Source organism: Calypte anna, chromosome 13, assembly GCF_003957555.1.
Source record: "Calypte anna isolate BGI_N300 chromosome 13, bCalAnn1_v1.p, whole genome shotgun sequence".
Taxonomy (NCBI): Eukaryota; Metazoa; Chordata; class Aves; order Apodiformes; family Trochilidae; genus Calypte; species Calypte anna.
In genome coordinates this window covers 1,720,689-1,738,959 of record NC_044259.1, presented here as the reverse complement: position 1 = coordinate 1,738,959, position 18,271 = coordinate 1,720,689, and the positions used below count along the sequence as shown (strand labels likewise).

The 18,271-nt window shown below is 47.8% G+C and overlaps 1 protein-coding gene across 1 annotated transcript; it reads left to right on the top strand.

The window, feature by feature from the left end:
- Nucleotides 1–13,129: 13,129 nt before the first annotated feature.
- Nucleotides 13,130–15,747, top strand: LOC115599096 (protocadherin beta-16-like). Its single transcript, XM_030459377.1, has one exon. It carries the CDS (start codon nt 13,213–13,215, stop codon nt 15,745–15,747), a length of 2,535 nt encoding a protein of 844 aa, XP_030315237.1. The 5' UTR covers nt 13,130–13,212.
- The last annotated feature ends 2,524 nt before the right edge of the window (nt 15,748–18,271 follow it).

Here is an 18,271-nt window from a genome sequence, read left to right as displayed (position 1 = left end):
GACTGGACCTTCCAAGCTGTCCCCTCCTACCTTCCCAGTCACCTCTCAGCATCCCCAGGGAGTGGGCATCACCTCTGGGGAAGGTGGGAAGGGCTACACCAGCCAAGCCTCTGGACAAGCTTTCCCTGCACAATTCCCTTCAGGAATCTGAGTCTGGTGATGCAATCCCATGACACTTGTAATGTTGGGACCTCCCAGCACTGCAAGGAAGGCAGGAGCAGAGCAATGGTAATCTTGGTGCAGTGTTTTAGTAAATATTGCTAAGGGATCCATGACAAGAGCCAAGCAGTCTCCAAGGCACTGGCAGGGCAGGAGCAGTAGAGGCAAGGTCAGGGTTGTCCTCAGCACTGACACCACCTAAATGTTTTACAATTATAGATAAGTATTTCATGGAGCAGCAAGTGGGGAACCCCACAGCTCCAGGGTGCTTTTATTGTGAAATACACCAGCTTTGCCAGCATGGCTCCCTTATCACTTTCACACCTGTTGTTCCCAGGAATCATCATTCCTGCACTTTGGCCACAACAACCCCATGGGGAGCTCCAGGCTGGGCACAGAGTGGCAGAAAGGGACCTGGGAGTCTGGATTGCCAGGAAGCTGAAGAGGAGGCAGCAGTGTGCCCAGGTGGCCAAGAAGGCCAATGGCATCCTGGCCTGGATCAGGAACAGCGTGGCCAGCAGGTCCAGGGAAGGGATTCTGCCCCTGTGCTCAGCTCTGGTGAGGCCACAGCTTGAGTCCTGTGTCCAGTTCTGGGCCCCTCAGCTCAGGAAGGAGATTGAGGTGCTGGAGCAGGTCCAGAGAAGAGCAAGGAGGCTGTGAAGGGATCCAGCAGAATTCCTGTGAGGAAGGGCTGAGGGAGCTGGGGGTGTTGAGGCTGGAGAAGAGGAGGCTCAGGGGAGACCTCATCACTCTCTCCAACTCCCTGAAAGGAGGTTGGAGCCAGGGGGGGGTTGGGCTCTTTTCCCAGGCAACTCTCAGCAAGACAAGAGGGCAGGGTCTCAAGTTGTGCCAGGGGAGGTTTAGGTTGGAGATGAGAAAGAATTTCTTTCTGGAGAGGGTGATCAGGCATTGGAATGGGCTGCCCAGGGAAGTAGTGGATTCTCCGTGTCTGGAGATCTTTCCAAAGAGCCTGGATGTGGCACTGAGTGCCATGGGCTGGGAACCACGGGGGGAGTGGATCAAGGGTTGGACTTGGTGATCTCTGAGGTCCCTTCCAACCCAGCCAGTTCTATGATTCTATGATCCTAATTTTTGGCCCAGGCACCAAATGATCAAGTTTAAAATGACATATTTCTATATTTTTTTTTTAAATAATGCCTCACTTTGGTCAGGTAGTTGAATGACTGCAAAAATTGGTCTTTGGCACTGTTCAACTACTTAGCTACAAAGTGATGAGCCAAAATGCTCATTTTTAATTAAATTAATTAAATTAGCTCATATTTGCTAATGTGGTTAAATGTTGGGTAAAGTGGCTTGGCCCTCACCAGCCATTGTATCTGTTGGGAAGAACAGGAGATTCCCAGTGGGATCATCTGTCCTGGCAGAGCAAAACCTTTACAAGTCTTGTTTAGGATATTCCTTACTCAATGAAAATCTGTGAATTGCTCTTAAGGCTTTTTTTTTTTGGCAAAGGGTTATCTGTACATGAGATAGTGACATGGAAATGTGCAGTGGTTTCTGCTGATTTTCTTGCAGAGGTTTTCCTGCATTCTCTCTTATCTATTAATGCAGATAACAAAAGTAACAAGCAGCAAACTGAAAAATAAAAATTAAAATAATTAAGTCTTAAGCTAAAGGACCAGAAGAATTTAGGAAATTCCTCATTTAAAAAGTGTTATTTCCAGTTCCCCTTAAATGTACATTAAAAAAAAAGTCTTATGAATACATTTTCTCCTCTGGGTACAGCATATGTAGCCTGGTACATTTTGGGAAGATTACAGTGTTAATTTGGAAAGCTTCAGAATAATCTTAAGGTTTTGTTCCTGTGAGATAGGAAACCAGTACCTGCAGTCCTCTAAAATGTCCTTAATATCTTTTGTTGTTTCATTAACTGACCAAAGAATCTCTTTCTGTCTTACTCTTAACTGTGTATAATCTCCAGTTTTATTTCAGAGGCAACTGAAAACGTCTGTCCAAGAGGAAGGAGGATTCTTCCCCTTCACAATTTAATCTGAAATACCAAATGATGTGTGAAGATCTTTTATTAGAACAGAACTTTGGCTAATTAAAGAAATTAATCTGACCATTCAGGGCAAGTATTTTAATTTGGATATTTGAGTGGGTTGGTAGTTACACAAGCCTGGAGGATTTGTTTGGTGTGGTTTTGTTTGTTTGTTTGTGGCTTTTTTGGGGAGGAAATGGTTTTCTGATTTTCACTATTTGCTGCCAACTCTTGGCACTTTATTCCCATGGAAAGCTTTGGGGATTTGATTTTTTCCAGCTCTGATAAAATTCTGACTGTGACTCCTGTATCTCCTTCTTATGTCTCTTGAGGACCTGTTGCTTGTTTTTTCTGGCATTTTTAAGTGTCTTCTCTTTGCTGGGCAACATTGCATTATTAATCAGCATCTTAATACACTGATAATAAAAGCAAAGCTCTCTCTGTAGCTTTAGGAGCTTTAGGAATATCCTACAACACATTCAAAGGATGTTTTACCTGATGCATCTTTCAGGCAGGGATTATTTAAGCCAACTCTGCTTATTGGTATTATCCTTTATGTTTGGGTCATTACACCTCCTGTATCTGCCTAAAAATTATGCCAAATATCATGCTAACTGCTTCAAACTATTGACAAGTTTGACAGCAGATGGATGGCTTCTATGTTATCAGCAGAAAGCACTGAATATGTTTCAGAATCTGTTATTTTTATCCTAAAATATTTGTCTGGTCTTAAAGGACGTGTGAGAAGTTGCCTAACAGAGACCAAGAGTAGGAACAAACCTGGATGGTTATTTTGTGTTCCTCAGAATTTCTTCCTTTCCCCCTCAGCGAGGAACAAGCCTGGGTTTTGTTGTTTTAAAAGGTGATAAATTCATTTCCCAGCCTCACCACAGAGCTGCTTGTCAAATCCACCTTTTTTTATTGGTATGAGGCCTCCCTGGTTTGCTCCTTTGTAGCACCTGGAACACATTGGATATTTGTTTCTAGAAGCTGGATTTTCAGTGCTTCAAATCTGGAGAACATTTCTTTCTATCAATTGAGGCAAGAAGGAGAGTGAGCAAATTAAAAATATCAGATTCTCAGAGGCAACACCAATCAGCTTGGCTGGATTCTAAATGAACTGAATGGCTATTTATGGGTTTTTGTTTGGTGGATTTTTTTTTGTCTGAGGTGTTTGTTTTGTTTTTGTTTGGGTTTTTTTGGGTTTTTTGGTTGGTTGGTTTGTTGTTTTTTTTTTACTCTCTGTAGTCACCTTTAGGCACCACTGCCTTGAAGAAATAAATGTTTTGCTGTATCCTAGTGATGCTGGAACCCAATTGTCTGTGCAGTGCAACATCTATCTTGGTTTTCTTTTGCTGGTTGGTTGGTAGTTTTTTTGTTTGGTTTTTTGCTGGTTTTTATCCCCCTGGTATTTTGCTCATGAGGCACGTGCCTAAATGAAGGTTGTACACAAATAAATATCTAGGTGCAGGTTAGATACAAAGCAAGAACCACTGCACAGGTTTATTTTGTTCAGCTTAAAGGTTCTGCCAAAAGCTTTGCTGATGGATTTTATTTTAAATCTGCATTTAGTGGAAAGTGTTAATAACTAAAGAGCCTGGATAGCTGAGAGTCTCTTGCTTCAGCATTTTTAGAAGTAGCTCATGCTCCATCTGCTGAACAACAATGTAATGAACATTTATCTGGTCCTCTTGCTGTACCCAATACCCTGGTTTTACCCCTAGAATGGCAGGGGATTGGGAAGGAGGAACAGAGATGGGTTGTTTTTTCCAGATTCTCAGAAGGAAACATGTTTAAACTTGGGTTTAGGATTCACAAGTTCCACTTAAGGGACGTGGTGCTTATTCACAGGCAGCCTGTGTTAATCCTTATCCTCTCTGCCAGGTTTGGACTCATTTTGGTGGGGTTTTTCTTTTGATTTGGGCTTTGGTTTGGTTTGTTGTTGTTCTTTTTTGGGGTTTTTTGTGGGCTGTGGGTTTTAAGCATTTTTATTTCAGCTCCCTTGATTAAGATGTGAAGAAATAGACTGAGATAAATGAAAGAAATGAAATGAGGAAGCAAAGAGATACTGACTGAGTTGTGAACTACCACCTGCTGTTGGGCATTGCAGCCTTTCTCTCTTTTGCACAGATATTTTTAAAAAGGGACACAAGTATTTTGCTTGTATATGAAGGATCTAAAAGGGAGATTTACAGCTGTGCATTAAATGGTTCTTTTAAGTTGTGTCTCTTTCTAAATGGATGTCCATATCCCTGATGAAAACAGGAGAGAGGCACAGAGTAAAGAATGGTAACACAGTTTTTAAGCCTATTTAAAACAATATAAATATTTTCTGCATTATTTCTGCACTCTGGCCTAGCAGGGCAGGGACTTCAGAGATCATTCATCCCTGGTGTCTCCTCCAGCAATCCCTGATTCCTGGGCTTTAAGCAGGCAGCTGTCCTCACTTGCCCTGTGTTCCCAGTGCTGGGGGGACCCAGCCCACAGCTCGATGCTTCTGCAATTTGTTTCTGATCTGTGGCAAGGGCAGAAAGCCAGCAGCAGGGACCCCAAGGGATAAAACAATCCCCTGGGGCTGTTCTGTGACCTACATCCCCACCCAAACCCAACCCAGACCCAAGTGCTAGATCCCCCCTTGCAACCTCCCCACCTCACTGGGGACCTCGGAAATTCCCCTTTCTCTGCTGCTTTGAGCCTAAAACTCTCTTGATCTGAGCTGCTTTCTCTAGATCCTGCCCAATGAGACAAGCAGCACGATGAGAACCAGCTCCTTTGGACAAGGATGTGGATGGAGGGAGGGAGAGATGGATGGATGGATGGATGGATGGATGAATAGATAGATGGATACATAACTAGATAAAGAAAAAAGAGACCTGCCTCTCTCCGGGAGCCTCTGCCCCTTGCTCTGTCGGAACCCGGTTTGCTGCCGTGCCTGGTTGTTCCCAATCCCTTTTTTTCCCCTCCTTTCTCTGCTTGCAGATTCGCCGCTCCCTGGTTGCGCGGTGGCTGCTGCGCTCTGGTGTCGCGACATGGGAATTGCAGGAGGAGATCCCGGCCCGGCTGACCCAGGTCCGGAGCAGCCGGTTCCGACCCCGCTGCTTCTCCCCAGGCAGAGCTCCGGGCAGGAGCCCGATTTGCTGCTGGACAGAAAACTGGATTTAAGTGATCCCAAGGTGTGCCCAAGGCTCGTCACCTTTTAAATTGGGCTTGAGCAGGTAACACTTGTAAGTGGGAAAGTGCTTGTGGGCCACAGGTTGTTTCCTGTTAACCTTTCCAACATTGATAGAATCCAGTATCTCTATAAAAATAATATAAAAAAATAGATTACCTTTTTTTTTCCAGATTGACAAACCCATCAGTAGAGGAATCTTGCCATCAGAGGTGAGCTGCAGCTCTTCAGGTATAAACTCTTTGAAAAGTAAACTGCTGTCATGCACTTTCAGCAGTACCTGCTGGCTGGATTGCTTTCACAACTGTGTTTTATCATTATTCACCAGGATTTGTGTGTGTGAATCCACCTTTAACCTGAGTGTTTCATTGCCAGTGCATCCCCTTTGTTAATGTGACACTGGTGGGAGTGTATGGCTATTGCCTAAATAATTAATAAACCCTTTCTAAATTTCATAGAATCACAGAATCGACTGGGTTGGAAGGGACCTCAGAGATCATCAAGTCCAACCCTTGATCCACTCCCGCTGCAGTTCCCAGCCCATGGCACTCAGTGCCACATCCAGGCTCTTTGGAAAGATCTCCAGACACGGAGAATCCACTACTTCCCTGGGCAGCCCATTCCAATGCCTGATCACCCTCTCCAGAAAGAAATTCTTTCTCATCTCCAACCTAAACCTCCCCTGGCACAACTTGAGACCCTGCCCTCTTGTCTTGCTGAGAGTTGCCTGGGAAAAGAGCCCAACCCCCCCCTGGCTCCAACCTCCTTTCAGGGAGTTGCAGAGAGTGATGAGGTCTCCCCTGAGCCTCCTCTTCTCCAGCCTCAACACCCCCAGCTCCCTCAGCCTTTTCTCATAGAATATTTGCTTAAGTCCCTTCACCAGCCCAGTTGCCTCCTTTGGACCTGCTCCAGCACCTCAATCTCCTTCCTAAACTGAGGGGCCCAGAACTGGACACAGGACTCAAGCTGTGGCCTCACCAGGGCTGAGTACAGGGGCAAATATTCCTCCCCACAGGAGGGATGTTTGCTGCTCTGGAAGTTTTCTCTCACCCAGGATATCCAGATGTCATAGTACCAAAGATGTGGAAACATCATCAGACAGAAAGGTGGCTTTTGACAGCTCAGCGTGGGCAAGGTATAACAGGTATAAAACAAAATAGTCAAGGTACAAGGGGATGGTAGGATCCCGAGAGCCTAAATCTCACCTCTTTGCATAAAAGGTGTCCCAGGAAATTCACAGGTCATTCTTGGGATGGTTTAGTTGTGTCAGAGACACAACTGTGAGCCTGGGGAGTGCCTGGTCTGCAGTTACTGCTGGAACAATGATGTGAGAGGAAGATACCCACAGCTGGGGACAGAGGATGTTAAACAGAGGACATTAAAAGCATTTGCTTTCCCAGGAATCCTTCCAAAACAAGAAGTCTGCTGGTTCTGTAAAGCACAGGACAGATTTCTCTTATGCTGTGGTTGTGCAGCCCTTATCCTTTAGCTGGGTTTGGTTTCTGAGCAGTGCTGGCCACTTGCTGAACCACTGGGCTGCTCACTGTGTCTTCAGAAGCACGAGACATGAAGAGGGGGATGGTACTCTCATGGTGACCCCTGACTGTTCACATGTGACATTAGTGAATGTGACAACTCCCTTTCTCTGTGTCACCTCCTAAAGCCTGAGTTTAGAAGCTCTGCTTGCCTTCCAGGCAGTGACTACACTGGCCATGAAGTTGTGCTTGGATCACTTCTCCATGGACCTCCCTTCCAGGTGGCACTGGGCCAGGTGTTTCTGCCTTCTAAAAATGTTGATGCCATCCAAGGGTGACAGGTTTGGGAACTTTGTTTGAAGCTGGGTCCAGCCTGGCACCAGGAGACAGTCCATTGGGCACTGATGCTGGATTTCTCTGAATGCTTCATGCTGCTTAACTGGATGAGATACTTGAGTTCCCTTTGCTTTGCTGTTACCCTCTGACAGATTTCTTACTTCCAAGGAGGAGAGAGACACATGTTTAGTGAGAAAGATGGAAAAGAGGATATTTAGGTCCTAAGCCAGGCACTGAGAAGGGGGAAAGACAAAACCCTAAAGCATTGTATCTCTGCTTTTCTTTCTTCTACCTTTCTCTCCTGCCTGTTTTGTTTCTTCCATTTTATTTATGTCCATTTTTCTCTCCTTTCTGATCCATGCACCCATTTTGACTTCAAAATTCACCTCTTGCCCTTCATGCTTTTCTCCAGAATGCCCCATACCCCTTTAACTCTGGCTAATTTGATCCTTTTCCCTTTTCTGCTCCTTTTCTTACAGATGCCACACCAGCAGGCTTCTCCTAAGTTGCCTTCAGGATGAATCCCAGGTGTCTTTCTCTGTCTTTACCCTCCTTTATCAGCCTTGTCAACCAAACAGATTCATCCTTGTCTTGGCCCCTCTTGCACAGCAACTTTCCTTCCTCCAACCATTGCTATCCCCACTCCTGAGCTCCTTTTCACTTCTTCACTTCCCAACCTGCTTCTCAGTTGAATCCCTCTCAGATGACCACCTAGAATTCCAAAATTAACCTGGCCAAGGCCAACCTCTCCCCACATCCTTTCTTTTCTTCATTAAAGAGAAAATGCCCTATTTTTGTGCTCAGAACATCAGACAATCTGGCTGTTTCTCACTTTTTTATTATATTCCTCAACTCTTTTCCATCAGCCACTTCTAGTCACTATCTTCAGGTAGCAAACTGTAGAAACATTTCTTCAAGCTGGAACCTTCTGGCCCTTGTTCCTGAAACCCCTGCATGGCACTTCTGTCCCTGAAGTCTCTTTTTCAAGGCTCTCCTAATCTCACTGAGAAAATAATCATATTCTCCCATTGCTTCATGAAAAATCCAAGGGAAGCCAAGACTATCCACACAGCAGACTCGAACTGCCTGACAAACTTGTGTTGCTTGACTGTTTGCCATGTGATTTTTGCATTTGTATTTGTCTCCTCTTAATCAAAACAGCACTGCAAGAAACTGGAAGGGATCATACAGCAGTTGGAAACAAACACATGAAAAAAAAAAATCCCAGTTGATGAAATTTCCTCTAGATCACCCTAGAGCTTAGAAATTAAAATATTATTTTTGGGCCATCTGAGACATTGTGGCACAAAACATATGGGGTTAGGGTTTATAGCAAGAGAATTGCTGTGTATTTGACTTAGGAATAAAGTTGAAGATGGAAAAAAATGATCCCACTAAGCACAAAGTTTAAGAAAATGAGAATAATTTTGTGGCTTCAAAAGGTATTGGTAGTAGAAAGGTTTTGAGGTTGCAAAGGATTTATTTTCAAATGAAAAGTGGTGAGATTGTCATGGCTCAAGAGAAGAGAGCAACAACTTGTTGCCTTCAAAAGATGTAGGATGTAAAAGGTCTGGATACACATTTGACAGGTATCTGCTGCCCAGTGTTATCTTGGAGCCTGGAGAGTGAAAAAATGTCTTTGAGAAGGTATATAAACATAGATTTCTGAAGCAGGGAGTTTCCCCTCAGTCTTGGAAGCTGGAAGGTGTGCAGGGTGGATTTTAGGGCAGATAACTGCACAAGCTGGTGCACAACTGGGAGCAGTGTTTGCTTTCTGCCAGAGGAAATGTGGCCCATGCTGTGTCTGAGAGGAAAGAGCAACATTTCTGCCTCAGAGCACCAGGATCTTTGGCAGTAAAGGAATTGCTGGACCCATTGGAGATCTGGGATCTGCAATACACTCTTTGAGATGTTAGATGAAAATCCATTGCATCTGAACAGAGGGGAGGCTCTTTACAAGGGAGGTTCATGCTGTTATACACACTCAGTTGGTTCTTAACTTCAGCTTATTCTAGGAGAGGACACAAAGGAGTCAGAGATCTGCTTGTGAAATAGGATAGATCCCAAATTTCATCAGCCTGTGCTTGAAAACCCCTCGATTGTCTCTCTGTCCTCTGGAGGATGCTATGCCCAACACAGGAGCCATGCTTGCTGCCCAGATCCACAGCATCCATCTGTGTTAAACACATTTAATAGGTTTGTGTAAGATTCCTTCCAGGTGTTTCATCCTTGTCTGGATTATGAGTGTCTGATCAAACGTCTCAGCAAGGACTACGAGAGAGCATTCACTTGCCAAAGGCTTCAGGCGGGAAATGTTTCATCCTTTTTCCTAGCAACAAACAGAACCTAAGGAAGAGGTGAGGCTGTGCTCCGATGCTCGGGGGACGGGGGGTGGACACCCATGTGCAGTTCCTGCATTTGGCACCCAGTGCCGCTGTTGGACAGTGCTGGGCGTGAGTTGGTGCTCCTGGGAGGGGGGATGGAGGGGAGGAGCAGCTCCTGAGCAGCGAGAGAGCAGCGAGCAGCAGTCAGATGCTGCATGGCGGACATGATCTGGGAGCGCAGCTGAAATATCCCGGTTGCACCGTTCAAAGCCTTCCCAAGGGTTGTGCTGGGAACTGCTGCATCAGGAAGCGCCTGGAAACGCGAGCAAGGCAAAAGCAGGGATGTGAAGGAGGGAGATGGTCTCCCGGATCCAACTCTGGGGGATATGGGAGGATTTTGCCGCAGGAATGGGGTGACTCGGGCAGAGCTCGTTGATTGGTAAGCACCGATTTAAGAATCCCTCGAGAAAGCAAAGTTTACATTAAACAGATGGATGAGGAAAGCGTGAAATGGAGTGAATGCGGACAGAGGAGGCTGGATTATCTCTTGGAAAATGAACAGCAACTAGGAAATGTTCCAGGGAGAGTCGGAACGCCGGGAACAATTCTCCCGGCTTTTCTCACCTTTGCATCCACCGGAGAGCTCAGGGCAGCAGTTTCGCAGGAGAGCTGGGAACTGAGGTGCTGTCTGAACGCTGGAGGGGAGAGAAACAACCGGTCCTGCCATGAGGACGGGAATGCTGCTCCCTCTTTGCACTCGGGCATGGAAACCAGAGCGACTCGGGGAAAGCATCTGTCCTTTGGTCTGCGGGCAACTTGGCAACTGCTTCTCCCAAGGGATCCGATCCGCAGGGTGTGCTGGGGATGGATGCTCAGGGGTGGGGAAGTAGCCTGTATCCAGGGAGGAGCAACACCCAGCATGGGGCCTCTGAGCCTTCACTCGGTGGATTTGAATCCCATATGGAAGACCAAGAAGAGGGGATTTTGGAAACTGAAATTGCTCATGCTGCAGAAGTGTGGGGAGAATCCTCTGTCAGAAGCACCATGTTCCAAATGATGGAAATACCCCAGGAACTTAGCAGAATATGTAGTAAATGTTTTCTAGCGTTGAGACATATATCTCAGAATACAAAGAACTGTTTTTTCGGTATTTTAAGCTGCATTCTTAGGATAAATACATCATCAATAATCCAAAAACCAAGGAAGCCTGCAGCATCACTATGTGCTCAAAGAGATAAGAGAATTCTCTACACGTTTATGCAAATTGCAGTCTCATAGCTATGGTTCCTTCGTCTGTTCTAACCCACAATGTACCTTCATCTGGAATAACACATACTCCTTTTCACCACTCACCCGTGTCAATTTTATTGTTGTGACCTGACAGAAAACACCAGCATTGGCTGCCTACCCAGTAGTGCACGGTAAGTGACCCTCTGTACTTCATGTTTTTCTAAAAATCTGAAAAGAATCTAAAACCTGAAAGGATTTGAGCTTCCATCGAAGAGCAGCAACTTCTGATTTACAAAGCTATTGCTATAACCAAGAGCTGCATTCAGGATCAGCATTCCTCTTACACCCTTCAACCCCTGAAGCTGAAGGTCACTACTTCCCCTCTGAAAGGAGGTGGGGGAATAGCCAGGTTACTGGTGTCAGGGTGGAAAATGTCTGTGGAAGCACTTCCCAGGTTCTGCTCCCTGCTGGGTAATGGTGTAGAGGATCAGGTTATGGAGAGGCAAACACACGTTCTATGGGAGGTGAGCAGGAACAAGGGTAAGGACACAAACCAAACGAATCCCAGGTGTCCCTGTTATTTTTGCATGGCACAGATGAGGAGAAAAGCCATGTTTCCAACGGATCTGCTGCTGTGCTTTGCCTGTGGTTGGTTTGCAATCCAGCTTCTGTGTTAGTGATAATGATGGAAACTCGAGGGATGGACATGTCCCTGGAAGGGAAGAAAGGAAAAAAAAAGAAAGAAGAAAGAAAAGAAAAAAAAAAAAGACGAAATAAAAGAAAGAAGAAGGAAAGAAGGAAAAAAAAAGAAAGAAGGAAAGAAGGAAAAAAAAAGAAAGAAGGAAAGAAGGAAAGAAAGAAAGAAAGCTGATGCAGGCTTTGAGGTAAGTTAGGATTTAGGATGCTGGCACACTTGCAAGTCAAAGGGCCATAAGGGGAAATCATCGAAAAAGTATGCAGTTCTGAAAAGTCCATCCTCAAGTTGCTAAAATACTGGGGAATCCTAAAATCAGCCCTGGTTGTTACTTTCTCCTGCTGCTACAGTCACGAAGTCACGAAAGTATTACTAAAAAAATAAATAAATAGATGAAGATATCATCGAATTTCTAAGGCTTCACCTGGTGAGTATTCTCAAGTGAGAGCTGTTAAAGGAGGTAAGGAGGTTGGGATACTTCCCATTTAAGAAAACAGAGTGGTTACGTTTATGAAAAAAACTGAATTAACATTATTCGTAGGGGGGGGAAGCTGTATTTGGTTTTCTCCCCAGTTTTCCATGTTCCTCTACGACACTTTCTGATAGTAACCCCTAGTAATATTCTCTTTTCCCCTCATATCGTTACCAAAGTTTCTGGACGAATCTCCTGCAGTTTGCACTTGAATGGATCCATTGATCGGTGTCATTAGATCCAGAGTCTTTGCTTCCATCAGCTCCTGCTCCTCAGCGTCTGTACCTGGGGGTTTCATTTGTGACTTCCTCTTGCCTTTGATACTAAATAGACTTTAGATGTGTGTCCTTAGAAACAGGAGTTGGATTTCGGAGTGCAGGGACCTCTAAAGTATTCCTACGCCTGTGGAGTAACAGCAGGGAAGGGAAAGAACTGCAAAATCATGGAATGGATTGGGTTGAAAGGGACTTTAAAGATCACCTTGTTCTAAGCTCCTTCCAGGGGCATGGGACTGTATACCTCAAAAACATGGAAAAAAAAAATGCAGCATGTCAATTTTTTGTGTACATTTTCCAAAAGGTGTCAAGGGTCAGCAGGCATCAGGGCAGGACAAGTAAAAATCCAAGTAATTAAATCCAAGTAAAGAAATAGTCCTGTGTGCTTTAGGCAAGGTGTGTTGGCTAAGGTAAAGAAAGCATTAGAATGATGTTTCATTATCATAGTGATTCTAGTGTGATGCTGGGATGGGGTTGGGGCTTTTATTCCTCCTGAGCCTTTGCCTGTCGTCTCTCTGGCACCAGCTCCCATGTTCCATAGTGGAGCTTCTCTGACTTGTCCCACTTATTGACTGTCCCGTAGTGATTAACGAGTGGAGATAAAACATCCCACAAAGCAATCTGTGGAAGTGACACAACTTGAAATGCCCAAACAACACAGGAAAACCAAGAGCTGTGCATTAAGAATTCGGGTTGAGAGATGGGAAGACATGCTAAAAGCAGAGCTCTGTACTGGGGGAAGAGAGAACATTTACACAGCCTTTATGTATTGGATTTGGCACGAAGAACACGGGTTCAAGAGGCAAAGACCAAAGCAGCAGAGCTGTACAGAATACGAAAGAAGAAAAATTCCCTTCAAGAGACGCTGGGTGGGGGTGTTGGCCACGGAGCGGAAGGTTCCTCTCCCAGCACCGCGTTTGCAGTCACCGGGAGACAGAAGAAAAAAAAAAACAAAAAAAGCTTTGTGAGGTGCTGGGGAAGGAGGCAGGGGCAGAGAAGGGGTTGGTCGGGAGGTTTGAGCCCCCCGGCCGCGGGATTGCTGAGCAAGAGCGCTGTGGGTCGGAGGCCGGTGCAGAATGGTGGGAGCCCCGCAGGAGGGTGGATGGCTTTTCTGGAGGCTGCTGGCGTGTGGGAGACGGAGCGGAGGCAGGCAGAGGCAAGTGCTCTTGTTTCTTGTGTGCGTTTGCGTGTGGCAGAGCGGGGCGGAAAGGCTGCGGTATTCTGTGGCGGAGGAAATGGAGAGGGACTCGTTTGTGGGCAACATTGCAGAGGAGCTGGGGGTGGCTCCGAGCCAGCTGTCGGCTCGCAAGGCCCGCGTTGTGTCCGAGGGGAAGGAGCAGCTTTTCCGGCTCGATCCAAGCAGCGGCGTCCTGACAGTCAAGGACTCTCTGGACCGGGAGGAGATCTGCCCGCAGAGCGCTACCTGCACGCTGTATTTTAAGATCTTCCTTGAAAATCCGCTGCAGCTGTTGCGAGGGGAGGTGGAGGTTCGTGACGTGAACGACAATTCCCCCGTGTTCCCGGTGAAGGAGATGGTTTTAAAGATTCCCGAAACGGAATCACCAGGTTCTAGTTTCCCTCTAGAGAGCGCCCATGACCGTGACGTGGGCATTAATGGTTTGCAGAACTATAGCATTGAGGCCAATTCCCATTTCTCCCTCGCTCTCGGAAAAGGGAAAGACGGATTAGACTATCTGGAACTCATCCTCGAGAGTCATCTGGATCGAGAAAAGGAGCGAGAGCTGAATTTACTTCTGACGGCCACCGACGGGGGCTCTCCACCCAGGTCGGGCACAGCTCGGGTCCGCATCGTGGTGCTGGATGCCAATGACAACAAACCGGTCTTCAGCCGGGATCTGTACGAGGTGCGGGTGCCCGAAAACAGTCCCCTGGGACAGTTGGTGGTCACAGTGGTAGCCACAGATCCAGACGAAGGGTCCTACGGGAACGTGCTATACGCCTTCACCCAGACGCCCGAAAAAACTCGGCAGCTCTTCGAGCTGAATCCCGAAACCGGGCAGATTCGTGTGGCGGGCAACCTGGACTTCGAGGAAGCGAAAAGCCACAAGTTGGTGGTGACAGCCACGGACGGCGGGGGTCTGTCTGCGCACTGCAAAGTGGAGGTGGAGGTGCTGGACGTGAATGACAACGCCCCGGAGATAACGCTGGCGTCCGTCAGCGCCTCCATCGCCGAGGACGCGCCGCCCCGCAGCGTGGTGGCCCTGTTGAGCGTGCGGGACCGCGACTCCGGCGAGAACGGGAGGACGGAGTGCTGGATCGACGGGGACTTGCCGTTCAGCCTGACGCCGACGTTTGAGAATTACTACGAGGTGCGAACAACGGCGGCGCTGGACAGGGAGAGGAGGGCGGAGTATAACATCAGCGTGAGGGCCCGGGACTGGGGCAGGAGGCGGCTGAGCTCGCGGGAAGTGATCTCGGTGCAGATCTCGGACGTGAACGACAACCCGCCCGAGTTCAGCCGGGAGGTTTACACGCTGTGGGTGGTGGAGAACAACAGCCCGATGGTGCGTGTCGGGAGCGTGTCGGCGAGGGACGCGGACGCGGGGAGCAACGCGCGCGTGACGTACCGGGTGTCGGGAGAGGAGGGCGAGGAGCGTCCGTGCGTGTCGGTGAACTCGGCGAGCGGGGAGGTTTACGTGGTGCGGGCGCTGGACTACGAGGAGGTGCGCGCCTTGGAGGTGTCGGTGGTGGCTGCGGACGGGGGCTCTCCGTCGCTGAGCGCGCAGGCGGTGGTGCGCGTGGTGGTGCGGGACGAGAACGACAACGCGCCGGTGGTGCTGCACCCGTCGCCGGAGAGCAGGGTGTGGTGGGGCGAGGTGGTGCCGCGCGGGTCTCCGTCGGGCTACCTGGTGGGCAAGGTGGTGGCGGTGGACGCGGACGCGGGTCAGAACGCGTGGCTGTCGTACGAGGTGTGGAAGGCGACGGAGCCGGGTCTGTTCCGCGTGGGGCTGCACAGCGGCGAGGTGCGGACGGCGCGGGCCGTGTCGGAGAGGGACGCGTCCCGGCAGAGGCTGGTGGTGCTGGTGCGAGACCGCGGGCAGCCGCCGCGCTCGGCCACCGCCACGCTGGGCATCGCCCTGGTGGACGGCTTCTCGGACGCGCGATGGCGGGGCGGCGAGGACGAGGCGGCGGAGGCGGCGGCGGCGGCGGCGCCGGGGTCGGGGTCGGATTCGGAGGGGCCACTGACCCTCTACCTGATCGCCTCGCTGGCCTGCGTGTCGGCGCTGTTGGTGGCTACGGGCGTGGCGGCGGTGGTGGCGAAGGTGCGTGGGGCGCGGTCCGAGAGCTTGCCCACGTTCCCCGCGGCTGTGTCGGAGAGCACGGCGGGCTCCCTGCCCCGCAGCTACGTCTACGACATCTGCTTCGCCGGCGGCAGCGTCAACAGCGAGTTCCGCTTCCTCAGGCCGCTCTTGCCCTGCTTCCCCGCCGGGCTGCCCCCGGGCCCGGGCGAGCAGCGCAGCTCCGTGTGCTCGCAGGAGGCGACCAACCTCGGGGAAGAAGGCGACTGGGCTGCACAGGTGAGGGGGATCGCCGAGATGGGGCTGTGGCAATCGTGCGGGGAAAGGAGGAGGGAATATCATGTTGAGTAGGGTGGTGGTGGAGAGGTAGTAATCAACACTGATCACAGGCTTGGAACCTTTGTGTCTTTGGTATTTTTTTTTAATAATTTTACAGTTTATACTGCACCTGGTCTGCTGGGACGAGTTCTAGGCACGTCAGAAGTGTGAAAATAGTTTTCACTCATGAGGTGGTGCAGCTCATCACGTGTGATTTGTATTTGTTGTGAAGGAGATAAAACAGGCTTGCTAGAGATCAGCCTTGGCGTGGTTTGGTAATATTGCAGATGAAAGCTTTAGCCTCGGCTCAAGTGCATCGACACCTTAGTATTCACCATGGATAAGAAAGACGAGGAGTTGAGATCCACTGTGTTGTAGGTTATGTGTTTCTCAGTCACCATGAGAGCAACGTGGTGGCATGGCTCTGATGAGCTGAATGCTGCAGTGGATGGTTGTAAGCTCTTGAGAAATGTCAAGGAAGAAAACATGTGGGGGTGCCTGTGTGTGTTAGGGAGTGTTGATTCTATGGAGCTGAATGAATGTGATGTTAAGATCAAGTGCTTATGGGTGAGGGTGAGGGTGAAGGCGACAAGGCAGATATGCTCTCTCCGGAGTTTGTATAGACATCCTCCAACCACTGTCTCAGGATGAAGAGGCAGATGAAGCATTCTGCAAGTGTCTGGCAGAGGTCTCTCAATTGCTTCTCCTTGTTTTCATGGGGGACTTCCAGTTACTGAACTTCTGCTGGAAGTAAAGCAGAAGAGAGAAAACAGTGTAGGATGTTCCTGGCAGGTGTGGGAGATAAAACAGTAGAGAAGCAACAGTTTAGGATGTTTGTGTGAGTGTGAGAGTGCTACTGCTTTCAAATATCGAGGGAAAACTTGCATATTGGGAGCAGTTCTTCAAGATATTATTTTGCTACATTACTTGCTCTGCATTTGTTTTTGCTTTATTTTATTTTCCTGACGGAGAGGATTCTGCAATACAGTCACAACTTTCTGCAGAGTGTTCAGTACCAGGCCAAGCATGTATTGAGCAAAATGAAGCTTGCAAAGTAATTCCTTGAAAAGAAGCAGAAGCTGATTCAGTTTAGAATGCTTGATGTTGACACCCTTTGCTTATTTGAGCAGGAGGTTACACGTTGTCCCTACTGCAAAGTGTGTGCTTTGAGCAATTCATTCTTATGTTTTTCATACAGTAAATTTAAATCTTATATTTCTGGGGTTTTGTGTACAACATAGTATAGCATTTACAGTGCTGTTATTGGTATTACAGTATAGTAGTCTAAAACTTTTGCATTACAATATAGACACTGAACAGCATAAGTCATCGAGAAGCTTTCTTGTTCCTTCTCCTTTCATAATCATTGCTGATCTTCAATGTAGTCTGTGCTGTTTTGCCCACACATTGTCAAGAGCCAAATGTCTGATGACAGAAAACCATAAACCCTTCCTGGGAATTCTTAGGTGAGTCTGATATCTCGAAGTTCACTTGTCAGAGTAATATTTTCCTACCTATATAGCAACATTTCTGGCCTTGCCTCTTGCAGCTTACAGATGAATGGTTCCTTTAATGACCCGTCAGGTTCGTGTCATTAGATCCCTGGTCTTGGCTTTTGTTTCTATTAGCTCTTCTCATTGGCATTTGTACATCTGGGGGTTTAAATGATGGCCTCTCCTTCTCTTTGATATTAAATAGTTTTTAGCTGTGTGTCCTTACACAGCTTCAGTTGTTCAGGTTTGATTTCTCAGTGAAGAGACCTCCAAAGTTTCTCTACGGAATTCTGGTAACAACGGAGAGGGACAAGGACTGGTAAATAATGGAATTGTTATGTTTGGCAAGGATCATTTCATTTCAGTGCTCTTCCGTGGGCAGGAACTGTTTATTTGTATGGAGGAGGCGGGGGAGGATCCTCCAGTCAATTAAACAAGAGAATCTCTTTTTGCACAGAATAGTCCCAGAGCCATGTGTCCTTTGGGTGAGGTGTGATACACAGTGTGAGGAAATCAGCCTTAGGACGATGTGTCCTTCTCACTGTAGTGTTATGCTGAGTTGGGATTATGATTTTTTTATCCTGCTGCGCCTTTCTGTGTCTGCTCTTTGGCACCAGCTCTCCATAGCGTCTCTTCTCAGACCAGGCCCACTTCTTACTCATCCTGTGCTGTTTAAGAAATGGAGAAGAGAAGAAAAATGCAACGATGCATCCCGTGGAAGTAAAGGAACTTGAAATGCTGACAAAACACAAAGGAAAACCCAGAGCTCTTTATGAAAAATTCGGGTGGCCAGCTAGGAACTGATGACAGAGTAGCCCTGTGTATTGGGGGAGAATAGAGAAATATTCAAAGGTCCTTTTAGTCTCAGCTTTTGCGTAGAGAGCGCAGATTCAAGCAGCAAACTCGAAAGCAGCAGCGCTGTAGAGAGTAAGGCAGAGGAACAATTCCCACTTGCGACACTGGGTGGGGGTGTTGGCCACGGAGCCGAAGGTTCCTCTCCCAGCACCGCGTTTGCAGTCACCGGGAGACAGAAGAAAAAAAAAACAAAAAAGCTTTGTGAGGTG